This window comes from Bombyx mori, chromosome 4 (assembly GCF_030269925.1).
Source record: "Bombyx mori chromosome 4, ASM3026992v2".
In the NCBI taxonomy this organism is placed as follows: domain Eukaryota; kingdom Metazoa; phylum Arthropoda; class Insecta; order Lepidoptera; family Bombycidae; genus Bombyx; species Bombyx mori.
The window spans coordinates 15,925,217-15,947,672 of NC_085110.1; the positions used below are offsets into that span (position 1 = coordinate 15,925,217).

General features: G+C 37.0%; 1 protein-coding gene across 6 annotated transcripts in view; it reads right to left on the reverse strand.

The window, feature by feature from the left end:
* LOC101738498 (protein spire) overlaps nt 1-22,456 on the reverse strand; it is a 212,417-nt gene that overhangs the window by 142,290 nt on the left and 47,671 nt on the right. For all 6 annotated transcript variants that reach the window (XM_062668357.1, XM_062668356.1, XM_021351122.3 and 3 more), the window contains exon 2: nt 8,495-8,532. In XM_062668357.1, coding sequence (XP_062524341.1) covers nt 8,495-8,532 — 38 coding nt within the window. The remainder of the gene's footprint in view (nt 1-8,494; nt 8,533-22,456) is intronic.

Consider the following 22,456-nt stretch of genomic DNA (forward strand, 5'->3'; position numbering starts at 1 on the left):
TAAAAATGACAGATTCCAAATTCAAATGTAATAATATATTTTGTTTATTTTTAATTGTAACAGTATTTATGGCCAGACTAAGTATAGATATAAGTATAGATTACTTTACATCCTCATTGAATCGTACATTTTCAAAAATAACGTATTTATGTTAATGAGTTACGGTCGTCGGACACCTCTTAATTTTTTTTCGATTTCTCGAAACGACAATCCAATGTTGACCGGTAAACTCGTTCTGTCTCCGTAACACTTGAGGTAACTGTGCATTCTGGTCCGGAATGACACGATTACTGGTTATAACGAGCCGCTAAAGTGTTTTTAGCAGTCGTCGCATACCTACTTCATTGTGAAACAAATTAGGACAGCTAAATGTGCACTCACCTTTCTCGCTCGGTTACATTGGCATTGCACCATCCACCTTGAGATATAAGTTCTAAGGTCTAAGTTACAACGGCTGCCCCACCCTTCAAACCGAAACGCATTACTGCTTCACGGCAGAAATAGGGGGCTGGTGGTACCTACCCGTGCCGACTCACAAGAGGTCCTACCACCAGTGATTACGCAAATTATAATTTTGCGGGTTTGATTTTTATTACACGATGTTATTTTCCTTCACTGTGGAAGTCAATCGTAAACATTTTTTAAGTACGTATTTCATTAGGAAAATTGGTACCCGCCTGCGGGATTCGAACACCGATGCATCGCTACATACGAATGCACCGGACGTCTTATCCTTTAGGCCACGACGACTTCTACCAGCTTAGGTAGGGTAGGTTAGGTAGGTAGTAGTGCTCTGAGAAATTGTTTGAGAGGATTCCATCATCTCGTTTTTACCATCGCACCGCCCGCCACCGGAGTAGAGTTCATCCATACTCCCTGGAGCCACTGCGTTCATCCATAGTGCGTTTCCACAGATCTTTTTTGCCACGTACCATCCGGCTTTGGATTGAGCTCCCCTCCACGGTGTTTCCCGAGTGCTATGACATATCCTTCTTCAAACGAGGCTTGTGGAGAGTACTTAATGGTAGGCAGCGTCTTGGCTCTGCCCCTGGCATTGCTGAAGTCCATGGATGACGGTAACCAGTCACCATCAGGTGGGCCATATACAAATTACCCCGAACATCTGTAAAGAAAATGCTGACTTCCACCGCTATTCAATTCCGTACTTTAATAGTCATCACCTTTAATAACTTTTTTTTCCACAGGAGAAAATCGCAGGATAACCCCCCCCCCTCCCCCCGCGGCAGGTAGGTTATGTGGGAGTTGAACCTCACTAAAAACTCCTGCCGCTCACAGCCGGCAGCCTACCCCGGACCGGGCCAGAACCCAGTCGGAGCTACTGAAACGGCGAGACAGGGTTGACGCAGAGCATATTACATCCATCCCGTCGTGCCAATCGTTAATAACTCGACTAACTAGTTAACAGATAAAAATATCATTCATACAAGTAAACGTAAAAATTAAAAAACAAAAAGCATTGACCTAGTTTAGCACAAACATTATTGTCATCAAGTCAATAATACCGTGGTTCGCTTCTTGACGGTAAAAACTAAGAATCCATTCAATCATCACAAGACAAGCTCGGCGGTATCATAACTCCGTAATATTATCAGAAATACACACGATAATGATAGTGCAATAATGATAAATAGAATTAACACGACTTTAAAGATTTAATTATGACACGAGATACAGATGAAGACAATTTATAAGAGTATTTAAATAAACTAGTGGTCGCCCGGCTGTCGAAATTCGACTATAAATAATTGAAATTATAAGTTTGAACATTATTATGGTTCTATTGTCAAAGATTTCCTATAAGATTATGCTTTATAAGTCGTCGTGGCCTAAAGGATAAGACGTCCGGTGCATTCGTATGTAGCGATGCACCGGTGTTCGAATCCCGCAGGCGGGTACCAATTTTTCTAATGAAATACGTACTCAACAAATGTTCACGATTGATTTCCACGGTGAAGGAATAACATCGTGTAATAAAAACCAAAACCGCAAAATTATAATTTGCGTAATCACTGGTGGTAGGACCTCTCGGGAGTCTGCACGGGTAGGTATCACCACCCCGCCTATTTCTGCCGTGAAGCAGTAATGCGTTTCGGTTCGAAGGGTGGGGTAGCCGTTGTAACTATACTGCGACCTTAGAACTTATATCTCGAGGTGGGTGGCGCATTTACGTTGTAGATGTCTATGGCCTCCAGTAACCACTTAACACCAGGTGGGCTATGAGCTCGTCCACCCATCTAAGCAATAAAAAAAGGCTTCCAAAATCACAGATTTTGCCAAGACTACACTTTAGACAAATGTTAATAAAGAAAAACAATATTTAATCTATTCTCAATTTGACCACAGACTATCAGCAATAAGAAAAGTTTAACCATAAATAAATAGTATGCATGGGTGTGTGTCAAATATAATACATGGTTGTGAGAGTAATGTTTTATTTATTTATTTAATGTATTTTTATATTTTTTTTTTTTTAAATATTAGCATTCTGCACTCCTTCTCTATATTCTCTATAAGTGTGGAAAATTTCATATTCCCCCGTCCGCGCAATTTTCGTACAAAGGGGTATAAAGATTTTCTTCACGTATTAATTAATATACAGATATTCTCAACTGAATGATTTCAAAAATTACTATTGTAATGGATACAAGACAACAAAAAATCTACTGAGCCTCATTTTCGTTAAACGAATAAGAAAAATAAACAAGAAAAACGTGATCCGTGAATGCCTATGATTACGCATCCCTGCCGATCAACTAATGAACTCAATTACTTGAAGATGTATAGCTTCAATTATGAAGGCCGCTTAACTCATATCTCATTGACATGTTTACGTATAGCTAATGTAATAAATAACGTTATGGATCTTACAAAATACTCATGAGAAGATGCCTTTATGATTGAATGACGTTAATCCTAATTAATATTATCAATGCGAATGTTTATGAGAATAGACGGTTAGATGTTTGGTACTCTATCCCGCAAAAACTACTTTTCATTTATTTATTGCTTAGATGGGTAGACGAGCTCACAGCCCACCTTGTGTTAAGTGGTTACTGGAGCCTATAGACATCTACAACGTAAATGCGCCACCCACCTATCTACTTTATATCACACACATCCACCTGTCCTTAAAAATAAGTGTGCAATCATACACTTTACAACTAATGTCGGTAATCATTAAAAATACTTGCAGTCGTCTCATGAAATAGTTTACGCAATCAAACTTAGGAAACATCCCTATTTATACACTTACATTCACGGAAATGGCAGCTATTTTATTATCAAACTACATATTTAAATAAATATATTTGCATCGGTATTAACTATTTCTGGAAAATGGAAACCCAACGACGGCCAATAACACGAAACCGATACCAAACATATATTCACTTTCGCCCGTTTGATTGTTATCTTGTGAACTGACCGAGCGAGTACCCGACGGTGGGGTTCCTTAGTGACGTCACGTCTCTAATCAGCGTCATAACGCCGAGAACCCGAACGCCATACGAGCTCGAATATGTCTACATAATGTTGCCCTTTCTAATTTCGCCAGTTTATATTTCATTGTCCACGAGAGATGCGGTTGAACATAGATTATATTTAATTTTGTCGTTCAATGCAAAGAGTATAAAAGACAGGTTATCAAATTTTTTTTCTTTTTCCTACCTATCCTGATAGCCTTGAGAGGCTATTTCAGCTTCGCCCTAACGTGTAGGTGAGCTCACGGGGCTCAAGCCGGAGTGATGCTAACACTGGCCCTAACACGACCCACTGAGAAGATCCGGCGAGAAACTCAGTGTCTGTGGGTTGTTAATTCGCCCGTCGAGCCCTTCGTCGCAAGCGACGGGTTCGACGAGGACGGTGACCGGTGCTTGTGAATGACATGTTTTGGGCGAGGTTATCTATGCTGATTGGTATTTGTAATGAAACAGTAAGTGGGAGTTAAACTTGTGATGTGAGAGCTTCTGCGCTGAATCACGGAGCGCCCATGCTGTTAGTGGTTCTTCGATCTTTCCATCACCGATTTTGGCAGGTCTTTTTTTTCTTCTCTTTTCCTATCGGTTCACTTCTCCCCTCTTTCTGCTTTCGACAACTAAAACTGAACTGTTACTCACTAACCACTCCGTCATTTAGGGATTCCAATAAACTTAATAAAATTACATTGCTTGTTCAACGCACCGGATAAAAGTATTGTTGCAGTCCACATCATCTGACATCGCAGACAACGTATTAAAGTATCATTCGCATCGTGGGATAAAATGTAGTCAATCATGACATGACCTACCAGATATTACTTATCTAGTATTTAGGATCTAATGACCTTTTTTATTTTTCACTTCTCTCATACGAGATTTCGGGCTCAATGTCCGAATCTATTAAGTCTATGGACGAAACACCAATATTATGAGCAATAAATAAAAAAATGATACTTTTACTTAATCAACAATTACTGAGTCCAAATTGAGACTTGCTTGTCTAACGGCTATAACATATTTTCTGTCTTGGGTTTTTTGTGTTAAAGTCGTATATTTCATAAAGGTACAGATCTATATAGATATAGACGCGGCCACAACCGGTCGGGCCCCTCGTTCCGCGTTACGAGGCACATTGATCAAGTTGATCGATGTTGGTGCGTCGATAACGGACTACACTAACTCACATTCGACTGTACCGTTGAAACGACTGGTTCGTTTCGGGATGCTGCCTTCCTACTTCCCGGCGGTATCCAACAGAAGAATCATATACTTTTTTATTTGCCAATATGGATAAAGGCTCCTCTTAGCGCGAAGCAATTCGAAGCCAATAGAGATCACAATGATAGCGAAGATACTGTCCACTTTAAGACTGACCCATGGACTTCAGCAATTCCAGGGGCAGAACCAAGCCGCTGCCTACCGCAAATGTCTTAAGAATAGGAACCTATTCTACAAATTTTTGCCGATTGATGGATGGCCCATATTGTGTGGCGGTTTTTTATTTGTGATATTTCTTTTATAATGAAATAAGGCTAGCTCAATAGCAGTTGAACTAAATGCCATATTACACGCCATTAACATCTTGCTAAGTAGAGAGAACATTCTTCATATTATTTCCCTATCTATTATTTTAAGAATAACTCATCACCGTCGTATCATAAGAGCTAGAGACGTACCTATTATTGTGTAAGTACTGTATAAGTCGGCAGCGGTTGAGTATCACCAAAATAAGCAGTCGGTTCGTCGTAATAATCTATACTAATATTATAAAGAGGAAAGATTTGTTTGTTTGTTTGTTTCGAATAGGCTCCGAAACTACTGGACCGATTTGAAAAATTCTTTTTCCATTAGAAGCCGACATTGTCCCTGATGAACATAGGCTACTTTTTTCTATACTAATATTATAAAGAGGAAAGATTTGTTTGTTTGTTTGTTTCGAATAGGCTCCGAAACTACTGGACCGATTTGAAAAATTCTTTTTCCATTAGAAGCCGACATTGTCCCTGATGAACATAGGCTACTTTTTTTATTTTTTTTTTATTTATTTTTTTTGCTTTCATGTGTGTTTTAATGTTTCCGAAGCGAAGCGAGGGCGGGTCGCTAGTCTATATATAAAATTAATCCTAGTGTGTTCGTTTGTACGTGATGTATACCTTCGTTATTGTTGCCGTTTCATAAAACGGTTTTAATTACAGTACCATTAATACAAGTCAGGTGGCGCGCGATTATTTCAAAACAATTTGTGCATTTCATAAATTTAGCAAGAGACACAGAGCGGAAAGTCGTCGTCGTGTTTCACTTGTCTGTGTCTAAAAAAAACCATGTCAAAAGCCTAAAAACATTAGGACAAATAAAAAATTTAAAAGACAAACATTATAATCCTGACCCACTAACCGATAATACTAAAAACTACATATACACTGAACACACGATTTCTTCGATTTTTATATTTCCGAACGAAGTTCTGAATACCGCACGAATGAATCATCGTTATCAAATTAATTTGTATTCACAAAATTCGGACGCGTCCACTGTCAAGATTCATCTTAATACAAACACTAACGAGGATACAAAAAAAATTGTCGAAATTGTTGACCCTTGACCCGCTTCTCGACTCCTGATATGGGATAGTGTGTCAGCATTATGTTTACGATATTATTAAGTTGTTTTTTGTTAATAAAAGACAGACATACAGACACACTTACGGCCCAATCTATTCGCTACAATGTGGCGCTAGTATCTAGCAAATATTTACCAGATATACTGGTATTTTTATTGTTCAAAATGATATTAGTTAGTATCCATCTGTATGGAAACTTGTCCTTTATAAAGGGAAAGAATAATAGTTCAACAATCTAAGATTAGAAGTTTAAAGCATATAAAACATATATAACAAATCTTAGGATCAAGTGTGTATCAATATCCTAAAAACCGGTGAAAAGCCCCGATGAAACTACTGAACGATCGTAAATTCTCATCACACAACCCGTGCGTAGTACAGCAAACCTATAAAAAGACCAAAATGATCTTTAGCGTCTTACGTTGAAAAGTTATTTTCCTGTATTCCAAGCGAATCATATGACCTTACGTCTTTGTCAGAAGGTTTTGTTTGTGGACTCCGCGCCGTCTGCCGCGAGACGTTAACTGACAAAGCCAGGCTTACTGAATGAGAGCACCAAGTTGAACAGGACACAGATAACTATGTGTTTTACTAAAGATTCTGAATACATTTCTAACTTTGTGATATTTTCCTGAAGGCTTCTATCCACGTCTGTTTTGATCGATGTTCAGCTATACGCTTTCACAGTTACAATCGTATTTGTTCCATTACATCAGTAATTTTGTATAAACATTGCTAGAATAGTAATATTTAGAAGACTCGGAAATGGCTAAATATAGCAAATAAAAAAAGAACCTAAGTTTTTGTAATTTTACAATATATTTTAAAATTCTTTATTTTCTCCCAATTTCATAAAACAGACACAAAAAACGGGGGCCCTGATATAAGCGTCAATTATTATATGTTAATCAAATTTTCAATACTAAATATTATGTAAAAACCACTAATTAAGGTGTCGTTTTGTTGCCTAATCATCAACATTAAATGAAAATTGGGTTGATGTAATCTATACATCTATGCATATAAATAAAATTGGAGTGTCTGTTTGTAATATTGAAATAACCGCTTTTTACTTCATGCATATGAATATACCAAAATAACAATTTTTACAATTTTTGTCTGTCTGTCTGTCTATCTGTCTGTTTGTTCCGGCTAATCTCTGTAACGGTTGGACCGATTTTGACAGGACTTTCACTGGACTTTCACTGACAAGTAGTTGATGATTTTTTTTTTTTTATTGCCTAGATGTGTGGACGAGCTCACAGCCCACCTGGTGTTAAGTGGTTACTGGAACCCATAGACATCTACAACGTAAATGCGCCACACACCTTGAGATATAAGTTCTAAGGTCTCAGTATAGTTACAACGGCTGCCCCACCCTTCAAACCGAAACGCATTACTGCTTCACGGCAGAAACAGGCGGGGCGGTGGTACCTACCCGTGCGGACTCACAAGAGGTCCTACCCACCAGATAAGGAGTAACTTTAATATAAGGAGTAACTTTTTTTAGACTAACTTTGCTCCGCGGCGTCACCCGCGGTATGACAATAACCGCGGGTAACATCACGGGACTCAACTATCAATAATAAAATTTAATGTTTCCAAAGCGAAGCGAGGGCGGGTCGCTAGTCATACAATAATTGTTCACGTTATTTAAGAAAAGATTAATTCAAGTGTCACGAAATTAGTACACAGTACACATTACTACAGACTACATGTATTGCAATATTGATTCCAAAAGATTGTACAGTTAAATGTTTAAAATTTGTTACGTGATGTTTATCGCATTCAATACTCATAATCTAATCACAGGCGACATTAGCTACACCTGTAAATAATGACCCAATTACACCCAGTTTTAAAAATTACATAAGGAATTTGCCAAGGAAACACATGCTTAACACCTGAACAACTTCCACGATACCCACTAACGTGTCTTAAAAATCAAGACTGTTAACTTTATTTAACGTCTTTATTGGTGTTAGGGCGTATTGTTGGTACGTTCTCTTCTTCTTCTGGCCCCTATCCCACATTATATAGCAGCGCAGCATGTCTTCTTTTTCCGTTCTCTAGTCTCTCTCTCTCTCATTATCCAGTCTCTACACTCACACCCTTTTCGGGTATACCTTCTTCCACAGAGTACATCCAAACAATTTTAGAATGCCCCATTCCCATAATACCGTCTACTTTTATACCTAAAGATTGATTGATCATTAATTCTCCCCGTAATTTGCCCATACCACGATAACCTTCGACTCTTTATTTTCTCTATCACTAGTGCTACGAGTGAAAAGATTCAGAAAAGAATCATGTGCATCAATGGATGTATCTAGACTGATTTTGATATGAAGTCTCTAATTATAAATTCAAAACTTACCGTTTGTTCAGACGTAACCTCTACGCGACTGCTGTCATCTGTAACAAAGAAAAATACAAAATTAATATGGAATTTAAATTTCAATCAAACGTTCATAGGCCACAGAAGCGGAATCATACTCTAGATGTCAAAATCAAATTTACAGAATATTCCCGATTACAGATACAGATCCGGATTTTATTATCATGAATAAAATCCAGTGTTTATATCCAAATTGTACAAAACTACTTACTGGTGGTAGGACCTCTTGTGAGTCCGCGCGGGTGGGTACCACCGCCCTGCCTATTTCTGCCGTGAAGCAGTAATGCGTTTCGGTTTGAAGGGTGGGGCAGCCGTTGTTACTATACTTGAGACCTTAGAACTTGTATCTCAAGATGGGTGGCGCATTTACGTTGTGGATGTCTATAGGCTCCAGTAACCACTTAACACCAGGTGGGCTGTGAGCTCGTCCATCCATCTAAGCAATAAACTGAAACACTGAAATTTCACCTAAGTGGTATATTAGCTCTCCATTATTATTTGTTATCACAGGCACAGAACAAAACGATTTCTCCAACTGGAAACTGAGAAGCTCAATTGCTGCGATCTAAGTCGATGCACAAACGCCACAGTCTACTAACTGCGGAGACAGGTCTTTGGAGATGCCATCATGTCACCATTCGAGGTCGATGACATTTGATATCTGACGTTTATGAATGCGAAACGAATGTTAGCATTTGGTGAAACTGGAGCTTAACTTAAAACATAAGGCAATTTCTATAACAGTTTTTATCCAATCTATTAATTATAATTAAGATCACTGCCTCCACTGGAAATACTAAAAACTGTCCATTAACAAAAAAACTAGTCTAGAATCGTACCCAAAGGCAAGTTCAAGAACGAAACAGAAGTAATTCAAATTTCGTCCCGGTTTTTTCCAAGCTAATCAGCCGGGGCCCAAACAGTCTTCAGTCTTTTATATAAATTTAAAGCAAAAAGTTAAATTAAATGAAATGGCCTCACAGCAAAATGATAAGAAACTTTAACGGACTCTTTGAAAGAACCTGATTAGTATTGCTAAGATTTGCTAAGATTTGTGGACTAGCTAAAAAAAACTAGTCTTGAACCGTACCCAAAAGCGGATTCACAATAGGTAGTACTTTAAATTTCGTCCCAGTTTTTGCAGACTTATCAGACGGAGCCGAAACAGTGTTAATTCTGTCACATTGTTCTTAAGCAAAAAGTTCAATTAAATGAAATAGCCTTACAACAAAATGATAAGAAACTTTAACAGACTCTTTGGAACCTGATATGTCTTTTTGGATTTTTATTGCTTAGATGGGTGGACGAGCTCACAGCCCACCTGGTGTTAAATGGTCAACGGAGCGCATAGACATCAACAACGTAAATACCGTCACCGTCACGTGAGTTATAAGTCTGATTTTTTTAAAGTGGCAACCCTACCCTTTAAGCCGAAACGCATTAGTGCTTCACGGCAAAAATAGGCCGGGTTGTGGTACCTGCCTGTGCAGACTCACAGGACACCCTACGACCAGTAAACTAATGTCTGGTGAATTTATTCCATTTACTCGCACTTCTTCAATTTCATAAGTACTGAACATTTATAAAGTAGCCAATATTACAGGTGATGAATAAAATCTAAGGAAATACTATATTACCGAAGAAGAAAAAATTAAGAAAAACAATTAGTTTTCACATGTTTCCGGCAAACAATCCTAAATCCTTGCTACCTCGAATCTGGGTTACGACGAAATAATTCAAAGGCATTGAAAACGAAACCACCAAGAAAACATTTATTCATTATCTATATAATTAATACGTGAAGCAAAAACTTTGTATCCCTTTTTACGAAAATTGCGCGGACGGAGGAGAATGAAATTTTCCACACTTATAGAGAATATAGAGAAGAAGTGCACAATGCTAATATTTTTTTAGAATAATGCATAAAAGATACATTAAATCAATAAAGAAAACATTACACACACTAAATACCATGTATTTGACGCACACACGCATGCATACTATTTATTGTCAAACTTTTGTTCTTGACGTCTGTTGTCAAACTGAGAATAGATTAAATATTGTTTGTCTTTGTTAATATTTTTTATAATATACTCTTGGCAAAATTTGTGATTATAGAAGTATAATACAACCATAATAGTGTACAAACTTACAATTCTAATTAATTATAGTCGAATTTCGACTACTGCGGGACCTCTAGTTTAACATAAACACTTAAATATTAATACAGCAAAACAACTTTAACAACTTCTCAACTGCACATCAAAACATTTAATATCTTTGAAAACTTCACATATCTGATGTAATACCAGTATTTGACGGTCAGCAATTGCTTTAGTGCCAAATCAGAGTTGTTACGAGTATTCTCCGGTACTGCCAAAGGACGCGCCAGACTGCATTATGTCGTTTATCTTACTAATACAATGAAGGTTCTTTTGTAAATGTATTTGTTATATGTTTGTGAAGATGCTAATTAATATTTTGCTAAATTTCGCAGGTTTTATTAGCTGTGAATGGTTTGTGTGTTCATGTTAAGATTACCGATAGCTTTCATGACTATTTAAAGAATGAAGCTTTGGAGATTTAAAATTACAGTTAATCGATTGTGTACTATAAATATACTGATGATGGGCGTACCTTTTATTTCGTTAATAGGCAAAATCTTCTTGCAAACTTCTAGTGCAAGTTTGGATAAAGATGATGGTTTGTTTGAAAATTGTTGTACCGAATTGGGCAATATTATAAATCGTTAAATTTCATCTGTATATATAATATAAATACATCTGATCGAAATAATATAATAAGATTATCCAAAATTACACTACATTGAAATAAACTTTACGAAATAAGGCCTTCATTTTATCACCGTATAAGTAATTCATTGTTGTATAATTCATCATTCAATATATTCAGTAGTCCTAAGTCATAAAATATCTTAAGTTTCAAAACGACGCGATTGAATCGCGAATGTCTAAAATCTATAGTGTCATTTAAGCTCATACTCTATTGCAGTGTATTTAAAAGACAATTAAGTACATGAATAAATCATCGCTTACTTAAAAAGTATTGCTTTCGCATTTCGCCACGCTGATAAATATATCTGCAATGAATGCTGTTGACCTGTTATTTTAATTGCGAACGGTCACGCGTTTAACATTCGCCGAAATTTTTTGGAATATTTTTAAGGTAATGATTATTGTTTTTAAATCAATAAAGTAACGCTTCTTTTCTGCTAATTTCTGCGCATTAAAACTATATATTCTCAAAACTTACTAAATTTTACAGGAGAGTGTTTTTAAGGTTTAACATATGATATTTTTAATATTAATCATCTTTGCAACATTTATTTTTTAGTTTTTACCAGTTTCACTATCTGTCTTTTAAAGTAAGATAATATTATGTATTAAAATAAAATAAACTACAATAACTTAAAAAAAAAAAAAAACTAAACTACGCTCTTTTGACAGCATTTATGAGAAAAATACTGGTGATACCAAATGTTTACGCATACTAACTAAATTTCGAATATTTTTGGAAATTGTACACTTTTAAGGCGAAAAGACGAATATAACTGTTACATTATGATAATTTTCATTCGACAACTATCCATATCTGGCTTTTCATCAATGGCATGATGACTTAGAAATTCCGTGGCAACGCCGATTTGTTTTTCTAATAACTCATGTAGGTACCTTTCTGTTTATATCACTTGTTATATTGTAACGGGAATTACGGAACATTAATACCTCTTAAGCGATGAGTATCTCTGAAATGAAGCCTCAATTATATTGTAAAAACTAAAAATTGCCTTATGCTCCAAACAACGACTGCTTCGGGATAGAAACAGATTGGAGGGAGATAGCTACCCAATGGCTCAGAATAAGCCACCACAATACGCGAACCGTCTGACTTTATGACTATCATCTCACCAATGTTTCATTACATTCTAATTGCAAAACTATATGTTTTTTTTTTTTTATTACAAAAACAGAACCCACGCTAATTACTCAAGAATTTTTATTACAATTTCACTACAAATAAAGTTAATGTACCAAAACAATTTAATTATATTTTAAATTAATAAATATTGAAATTAGCTTTTTAGCCTTGGTATTTGTGTATTTTAAGTACACTCTGTCAGATCCACGCGGTGAAGGTATCCACAAATAGAATTAAAAAAAAATTTTTATTGCTTGTATGGGGGGACGAGCTCACACCTAGTGCTAAGTGGTTACTGGAGCCCATAAACATCTACAACGTAAATGCACCACCCACCTTGAGATATGAGTTCTAAGGTCTCAAGTATAGTTACAACGGACCGTGAGTACCCGTGCGGACTCTCAAAAGGTCCTACCACCAGTAAAGTTAACTACCGCGAAATAATATTTAGAAAACATGTTTACTTTTTTTGTTCTTTTAGTAATACGACAACCTTATATTGTTAGAGTTAATAAAATATGTATGCAAGTATTTGTAATACGATTATGTTAAACTGATTTATTTTTAAATGTAAAGTCGAGAAGGTACCAATTAGAACAAATTACAGAAACGACAGAGTCTCGACCGCGTGCGTAATTCGTATTCACACGACACAGAGCAACCGAACGTCTAATTAAGAAAGGCTTTTACCAACGCAGCGTTATAAATAATTCAAAAGATAATTGGGTAAAGTCAAGTACGGAATTAATCTTATCTAAGCTGTTGGATAGGTAGGGTTCCCAGTGCACTGGCGCGATCTTCGCCCAATTGAAGTTAACACCAAATGTAGGAAAATCTCATTTAAAAATCTCTTCTGGAACTTCAGAAAATGTCACGTCCGTGCTCCGCGCTTAGTCACGTATGCTTCGCAAAAATAAATAAGATAAGGTGGAGCTTTATTGTACGCCATAATAAAAAACAAACCAATGCCCTGAAATGAATACATAGAATTGTATAATATTTGTCTATATTTTCTGGGGGGAAAAAAACATGAAAAAATTTTTTGGATGAAAAAGAAAGTCGGTTTCAGATTAGCGTCTGAAGACTAAACAGATTATTGTATCCACTGTTTTTTTAAATACTTAACTGTTATATGAGATTAAGTTGATTTATTTAAGACTATAGTGAATGATGAAATGGAATGAAGGATAAAGACTTAGTAAAAATAGTTTAGCTCTTGATGTGTTTGCAACTTTTCATTGACCGGGCGTCTTGAAATCGGAGAGAACGATGTTCAGAAATTCCGTCACATACGAACTTACATATAAATCAATCTAATAAAAGCGTGTTAAATACCAATGCCAAGAACTCAGCTTGGTTTACAAAAAATACTTTTATTTTAGGAAGGAAGGATTACTAGTGGCCTTTCCAGTTTACCAGACGAGGTGGGCGAGCAAAGGCTCAGTCAGGAGGAATGAAATTTGCCAACAACTGCCCGAGCACCTCCAAAGGAGACCTAACACCTCAAGAGCAGCTGATTCGTGAATGAATCTACTGCCGAATCGGAATCGCGACCCGCTAAGAAAAGAAGAAGAAGGCAAGAAACTCACCGGGCTGACACATGGGTTAGGTTGCACATCGAACTCCTTGCCGAGTTCGACGAGTATGGTTAGCCGAAATCCCAAACCTGCTCCTAGTGTTAGAGCTGAAAGCGTCTAATGCAACAGTCATTGGGTCTAATGGATCCGTAAGGACGTGTCTAGGGCTTCGAAGGTGACTGACTCCTGCGTGATCAGGAGTCGGGGAGTAATCAGCGGCGGCAATGATGTGATTGCCGTTTCGATTTCCAGAACAATTCCCTGCTACTTTTTAATCACAAACCATCATTTGCTTTTACTAAAAATCTCATGCTATTAATTAATCACAATTCATATTCTCAACCGAAGATTTTTCGCGTACCAAAATCTAATTACGGGAGCAGATATTTTAACGGTATCGCTGTTTGTGAAGTACGTTCACCCCTTACAGTACGCAATCGTGACAAACCCATCCCGGTATGACATTAAGGCACGTATGATAAAATAAACAGGCTAGAAACAAACGTAAATCGCATTTAAGTGAACACAATAAGGAGTCTTTTACCGTGCGTTTTCATGATGGTAAACTGTGGACGAATGCTCTAAAGACGTTGACTACTTCATCCAGTCTCGTTCCACAATCTGATTATGTTGATTGTCTAAAAAAAACAAAAAAAAACAAGTCGAAACCTACGCGTTATGTGTGAGTTACCGTTTCACATACGGTTCAACGTCTCGATAATTCAATTTCGCGGTTATGGCGACGTTTACGACAAAGGTTTTTAATTTTAATTCGCATAATTAACTATCTATCAATAAATATGTTTTTGGTCATTTTACGTAATTATTTCTTGTTTCGGGGTCAATGCCGTCACGTGTACTTTCACCGATAAATTCATTTTTTTTTTTTTCGTGAATGGATTAAATGTCGGAGTCTTTGTCGATCCGGTCACCATTGTTTATGGTCATGAAACTTTCGGCTCTTCAAATCAAATACGTGGATTTAGAAAGCAACATACACCTATCATTCTTTTTATTTTTTATGAAACGTCACGATTTTTCTTAGATTCTGTGGCTTATTGTCAACAAACGAAATTCCTCATATCATTTCGGCTTCGGTATTTTAAGCTGAAAGGTTTTATGATTATATCTATTCCAGCTTAACAGGTGAATTCGCTAAAGGTAAGAATTAGAGATTAGTGCAGGAATTTTAGGTAAGAAACTTAAATGAGGACGCTACGACTCTGGACTGTTTGCTTAGGGTATCTTCTGATTAAAATTCGTACATATTAAGATCACGTAAAACCTCCAAGCCTGAAATACCCATATGACAATTCATATGGCTGTTCCATATGTACTCACCCTACACATATACATTGTATAAAAAGAAAACCAGCACCTATTTATTTATTATTATTCTTTGCCTCTTTTTTCTATAGTAACGAGCTCACAGTCTACCTGGCGAAACCTTATTCCATGGCAACGCATTGACATTTAAAAAAGTTAAAATCTCAATTGTTTTGTATACGTGACTGCCTATCTCCAGAATCAAACTTAAATTATCGATACAGATTATGTTCCACCCTACAAATCGATACGCATATGCTTCATAGCAGAAATATTGTGCTGACGTCATATTCAACAAAAACAGCCCTGAACACTTTTGCCTCAATCCTACCTTATTAAAACCATTATATTACGATGCGATAGTATTTGTAAAAAAAAAAAACATTTACCGTTATAGATAAACAAAGTAACTTTGCAATACACAAAAATATCGGCTTACATTATTATTTATCTACAATAAGTTATCTGTTCACAGAAATGTTTATTTGAGTTGCGTTGATTTTTCAGCCCACATACAATCACAATTATTAATGATGTCATCATTTCAGAGGTAAATGTGGGTGTCGAATTACAATGATAGGTTTATTTTGCTTTTTTTTTTAATTCACCACTTCCTTAACAAAAACGATTGAGTCAGTGACTCCTTTTTCGGAATCTTTAAAACAAGTTTACCTAAAATGGGGTTATCTGTATTGCTTAGAAACAAGCAAAGCCAAGTACACCGTCATGTTCCCCGCGGTTAGTGAGCTATTCCACATTTAGGTTTGGAAGAATTCAAGTTTTTAGATTTTTTAATAAGCTAAAGATATACCAACTAACCAGTGCGTCCTACCGGTAATGACTTACGGAGCCGAAACGTGGACACTCACAGTACGGTCGGTCCGTCAGCTCAAAGTCGCTCAGCGAGCCATGGAAAGAGCCATGCTCGGAGTTTCTCTGAAGGATAAAATCCGGAATGAGGTTATTCGACAGAGAACTAAAGTGATCAACATAGCTCAAAGAGTCAGCAAGCTGAATTGGCAGTGGGCTGGCCATATATGCCGTAGGACTGACGATCGCTGGAGCAGACGGGTCCTCGAGTGGAGACCGCGCAGCGGATGACGTAACGTGGGACGCCCCCTGGCTAGGTGGTGCGATGACCTCCGAACGGTGGCTGACAAGAAGTGGAAGAGGAGAGCCGCAGACCGGGCTCAGTGGTGTGGATTGGGAGAGGCCTATGTCCAGCAGTGGACGACTGTGGGCTGTTGATGTTGATGATGATGATGATGATGATACCAACTAACATATTACTACAAAAAGAAATAAATGAAATACATAATGGACGTCATATTAATCATAATTAATATTTAATTATTTATAAGTACTGACTTATTAACAAACTAGCGACCCGCCCTCGCTTCGCTTCGGAAACATTAAAACACACATGAAACCAAAAAAATAAAATATTTTTTTTTAAAAAAAAGTAGCCTATGTTCATCAGGGACAATGTCGGCTTCTAATGGAAAAAGAATGTTTCAAATCGGTCCAGTAGTTTCGGAGCCTATTCGAAACAAACAAACAAACAAATCTTTCCCCTTTATAATATTAGTATAGATCAACTTAACTGAAGCCTTAACTATCCCACTACTGTGCCCAGATTCTGACCCCGGGCGGAGATCGAACGTCGGGTGAGAGATCGCAAGGGGATTCGTTTAGCCGCAGACCCTAAAAACATCCTTGGGCCCGCGAGCGGCGCCCAATATCAGCGAACTGTCAAGACACACATTTCCCGCGGGTCATCTAGACGCGGAAACCTTACGCAATAGGTACAACATCGTGCCCGAAACAAAAAGGCTTAACTACATCTATTCTTTTTAACATTAATACGAGAAACTTCGTCTCATTTTCGTAATTCAATTATCATAAGCGGCGTCTCTAGAACTCAAATTTCTGACATTCGATTTCCAGTCCCAAATTCAACTTGACTTCAAGTATAATAATACTGAAGTTCGGTTGAAACTAATTATACGCTTGTTTTCGTCAAATTTGATTTACATTTCACCAAAAAGTTCACACGTTACATAATGAAGATCTTCCGTTTTCTAACTGACCTAGGCAAATAATTTGCCAACACTCATTACAGTACAATTATTTGTGTTCAAATCAAACGGTAAATAAATTAGATGACGGGCAATGAACTTCAGTGTGTGTTGTCTTATGTTTTAACGCGTCACCAGTGCAATTAAAACACGGTTGCCTCACACGTGTATTATACACGTGTTTCGAAATACATTCAAATGTTTATTTTAGTACTGGAGATTAGATAAATATAATATTTATCAGTTTAATGAAAATTTTGTGAGGGTCAACTGCACGTTGACGCATATAAAAACCGCTGAACAAGTTCACGTCCCGCCTGGTGTTAAGCTGTTACCGAGTCAAGTAAACATCACGAATATTGCCAATTACCATAAGGAGTGCCATAACGCGTCTAAGTCTCAACTGTATAAGATTATGCCTGTTTTATCCTTTAAATTCGAACGCATTACTGCGTTACGTGAGGAATTAGCGGATAGTGGTGATACCTCCCCGTGGGGTTTTACAGACGACCACAAGTAATTACGCAAATAGTGTTTTTTGTGGGTTTGATTTTTATTACATGATGTCTTTCCTTCATTGTCACCCTTCATCATATACTAAAAACGCATTACCGAATCAGACACCATTTTTTTGTATATTAAATCATAAAAATAATAATTTATACGTATAATTTGATTTTTTTTTACGAGATTCATTTTTCCATCTATAAGATTAAACAATTATAAAAGAGTTCGAAGAGTATTCGCGGCAACTAATCATTAAAGCTCTCCGTTTATTGACATCTTAATGCCACAAGCCTTCTGCTTAGAAAAATAACTCTTTTAAAAAAAATAACAGTTAGGTACGTTAATTTTCATCGTCATCAACTAAATTAGTGTATGACTAATGCGGCCCACTATTAGTGTTTGTATTTTTATCCACCATTATCCTACCCGAGCTGTAAGTAGAACAATTTAGATTTTATCTTGAATATCATGCATCCTTCTTAGGCGGCGCTTAAATATGTGTCTTGTTCGCTCGCAAAGAGCTCGTATTATTTAGTTGTTTTAAATGCGTCATTAGAATAGTCTTACATAGGCGGTTTTATCCTCGTATATCACTCTGGATACACAGTCTACGATGCCATACACAGCGCCGAGGACAGAGGAAGATGGCGAAACATCATCCAGGGAAGGATAATGGGAGGAGACGGTCACGACCCTCAGACATGAGGAATGCGACTCAGGGAGGAGGAGGTGGTTTTATTTTAATTTTTTAATGGTAAGTTTGGTGAACGAACTCACGGTTCACTTGGTATTGAGCGGTTATCGGAGCTTATTTACATCTTCAACATAAATGCTGCCACCCATCTTGAGATAGTTAATAAGTAGTAGTTAATAAGTTCTAAGGTTAATAAGTAGTAGTTAATAAGTGCTAAAGTTGCGTCGTCCGACATCTTATGAGGCCGCACGGGTAGGTACCACCACCCTACCTATTTCTGCCGTGAAGCAGTAATGCGTTTCGGTTTGAAGGGTATGGCAGCCGTTGTAACTATACTGAGACCTCTCAACGGAAATTTCAAGGTGGGTGGCGCATTTACGTTGTAGATGTCTACGGGCTCTAATAACCACTTAACACCAGGTGGGCTGTGCGCTCGTCCACCTATCTAAGCAATAAAAAAAAACGATTATCGCAGACTACAATGTAGCAACGTGTAATACGAAACAAACTATATCGCATCGGCAGAACTGTGTATGTATGCAAATTACAATTATTCACATCCAGAACACGAGCCGGCCAAACGTCAAAACAACCAAACAATGCCTCCGTTTTAATGTTTATAATGCGCGAAATGTTTGTTTTTGTAAACTTAGGCCCGATGCCGGCCTAAACAGTTCACACACAAAAATGTTTTTGTTTTTGAAACTATGTAGTATGATGTAGTTTCGCAGGTATGTTCTGTTGGTTTTATTATTGGGTAACGACGAAATAATTTGAATTTCAATCATTTCAATGTTTGTTCTGTCGAATTCTAATCTATAAATAATGTTTTCATGAGGTGTTGTGTACTCATTGAAAGAGAATTATACAAGTTTTTATTTCAATAAACTCTATTGCGTTATAATAAGCTGTAAAAGTGCTTTATTTACGTATATATGTTATATGAATATTGCAGACTGTATGTACTGTATTAAATATGATGTTAGCTCACGTCTTAAATAACTATCTGTTTGCAATTTTAGAGTAGACTATAATTTTGAGCAAAATATGCCGCATGTGAAAAAAACAGTTTTTTTTGTTAATATTACCATTGCATATACCTATTAGTGAACGATAGGTATACATATATTGGTCGCTCACCTTGTGTTAAGTGCTTATCGAAAACCCTTAGCTATCACCTTGTGACATAAAATTGAAATCTCAAATATACCTCAAGTTTTTTAAGAGCTGCCTCACGCTTCAAATCGTAAAGCATAGTAACAATTTTACTGGTGGTAGGACCTCTTGTGAGTAGGCACGGGTAGGTACCACCACCCTGCCTATTTCCGCCTACTGCCGTAAGCAGTAATGCGTTTTGGTTTGAAGGGTGGGGCAACCGTTGTAACTATACTGAGACCTTAGAACTTATATTTCAAGGTGGTAGCGCATTTACGTTATAGATGTCTATGGGCTCCAGTAACCACTTAAAACCAGGTGGGCTGTGAGCTCGTCTACGCACTTAGGTGGACAATGGGTTAGGCAATAAAAAAAAACAAAAAAAAAACAACAACTTATTGCCTTGGCAACTCGTAAATCATTTGAAGAAATGTTGTGGTGTCCAAATAAAAATCGAAATAAAAACAAATAGGTACATCAGACATAATGCAATTAAAATTTAACACATGAACTTCATCTAGAGCCGTCTTACGTCGAGCAAACAAAACACGAGATAAAATGATAACCGTATCTAAAACACACCGCGTGCACCGCGGAATTGGAACGGCAATTTGTGCGCGAGGATGACAACGGAGACACTATTAGGAGCACGTCTTAGTTTGACTATGATCTTAGAACTGGGACAATGATGTCAGACGACGAGACTGGTGTAAAACGGTTCTAAATCTTGAATTATCATTCTAGAATGATTAGCAAAAAAATCAGGGCATTCTATAAATTCAAAACTAAACAGAGAAAATTCCTTGAAGGTTATATTGTTTGTTTTTTTATTGGTGACCGGAGTGTCTAAAAACACCGAAAGTGCCCTACGTATTGTTGACTGAGCAGCAAATATGCTACTGGACCACCAATATCATTTTTTTATTGCTTAGGTGGATGGACGAGCTCACGACCCACCTGCTGTTAAGGGGTAAGCCCATAGACATCTACCACGTCAATGAACTCGGTACGCGGTTTGAGCTATGCCGCGTCACCTTTACTGGTGGTAGGACCTCTCGTGAGTCCGCGCGGTTAGGTACCACCACCCTGCCTATTTCTGCCGTGAAGCAAGTAATGCGTTTCGGTTTGAAGGGTGGGGCAGCCGCTGTAACTATCCTTGAGACTTTAGAACTTATATCTCAAGATGGGGGGCGCATTTACGTCGCAATAAAGAATATAGCGAAATAAAATTCAAAAAATTCACATTTTCTTTTAAATTTACCAGTCTACTTCATATATGTATTCTATTTATCGATCAAAATAAGCGTGTTATCATCACATCGTATTTCAGAATTAAAGTAAGTAATGATTTTTTTAATGCGCTACGACCAAATCAATCAAAGTTACAGGAAGTTAAAGATCGCACAAATACATGAGGTCCAAATCTCAATTGCATTGGGTGAGAGCTGTATTGGTTCGCCACTAAAACAAGCAATCGTGACAATCAAGTTAAAGTTACTATACAATCAAATCAACCTAATTTTTGGATTTGTTATTATTATTTTTATTGCCTTTCTAAGCAGACGAGCATACATGATAGTAGATGATTACCCGTCGTTTATAGACGTTAGCAATGCCAGGAGCACAGCCATGTCGGTACCTAAACCAATAATTTCGTAAACTATGATCGTATTAAGCGTTTCCTCATCTGACCCAAATGTGGGCACGGGCCGATTCTGATTAGATAACGCACGTAAACATGTTTGCTTTGATAATGACAGTATCAAGGACGCTGTTGGGATCCCTGATCGAACTTTCAGTGATGAGATGATTAGTCGGGTACGTAAGGCACAGAAACTGTCATCAAATGTCAATTTATCAGAAACTATAGCACTGACGAAGCATGCTGCGGATAATAGCATGTACTTTTAGGTTAGGAATATTATGTTCTTTTTTTATATTGACGGAACAGTAAAACAGTAGCTACCAAATTTAAACAAACAGAGATAATCGAATGTAAATTAAGCTAAATAAAATTAATATTTATCAGAATGTACCAACAGACTTTTCATGACTTCATTTAGCGAAACTTAAAAAAATTATAAAAAAGGTGTAAATTCCTTCCACGTCCCATCGAGATTACGACAAAAGCTATGGTGGATCTCTTGGTCGTCAACTGGAGAGTGGAAATATAGGATGCTTCAGTGTCAAGTCCATAATGCATTATGGCCACATGCTTACATCACCCATCACCTCTCATTTTTCGGCAGCAAAACCAATAGCCTATTTATTGCTTTTTCAAGAAAGAAAGAAAGAAAGAAAGAAATCATTTATTCGCCAAGCATAGTGAAAATGAGTTATTACATAAATTAAAAGCAGCGTGTATGCTTTCTCATTATTTGACATGCGAATTTTAGTGCAGTGCATAGTTACAATATTATATAATTTACCATTCATTCATCCATAATTCAACTAATAAGGTGAGGATTACTTTTACAACACTCTTAAAATAACTTAAAGTCTCAAAGTAAATATATAACGTGGTGATTTCAATAGACTGCACTGAAATTTTATCTACCAAACAACCATCTGCTGAATCTGTTAATTAAGATACATTCTTTTGAAAGAATACCGATTAAAATGAATGTCTTTTTTGTTTTTCAAAAATTTATTCCGTTATGTAAAT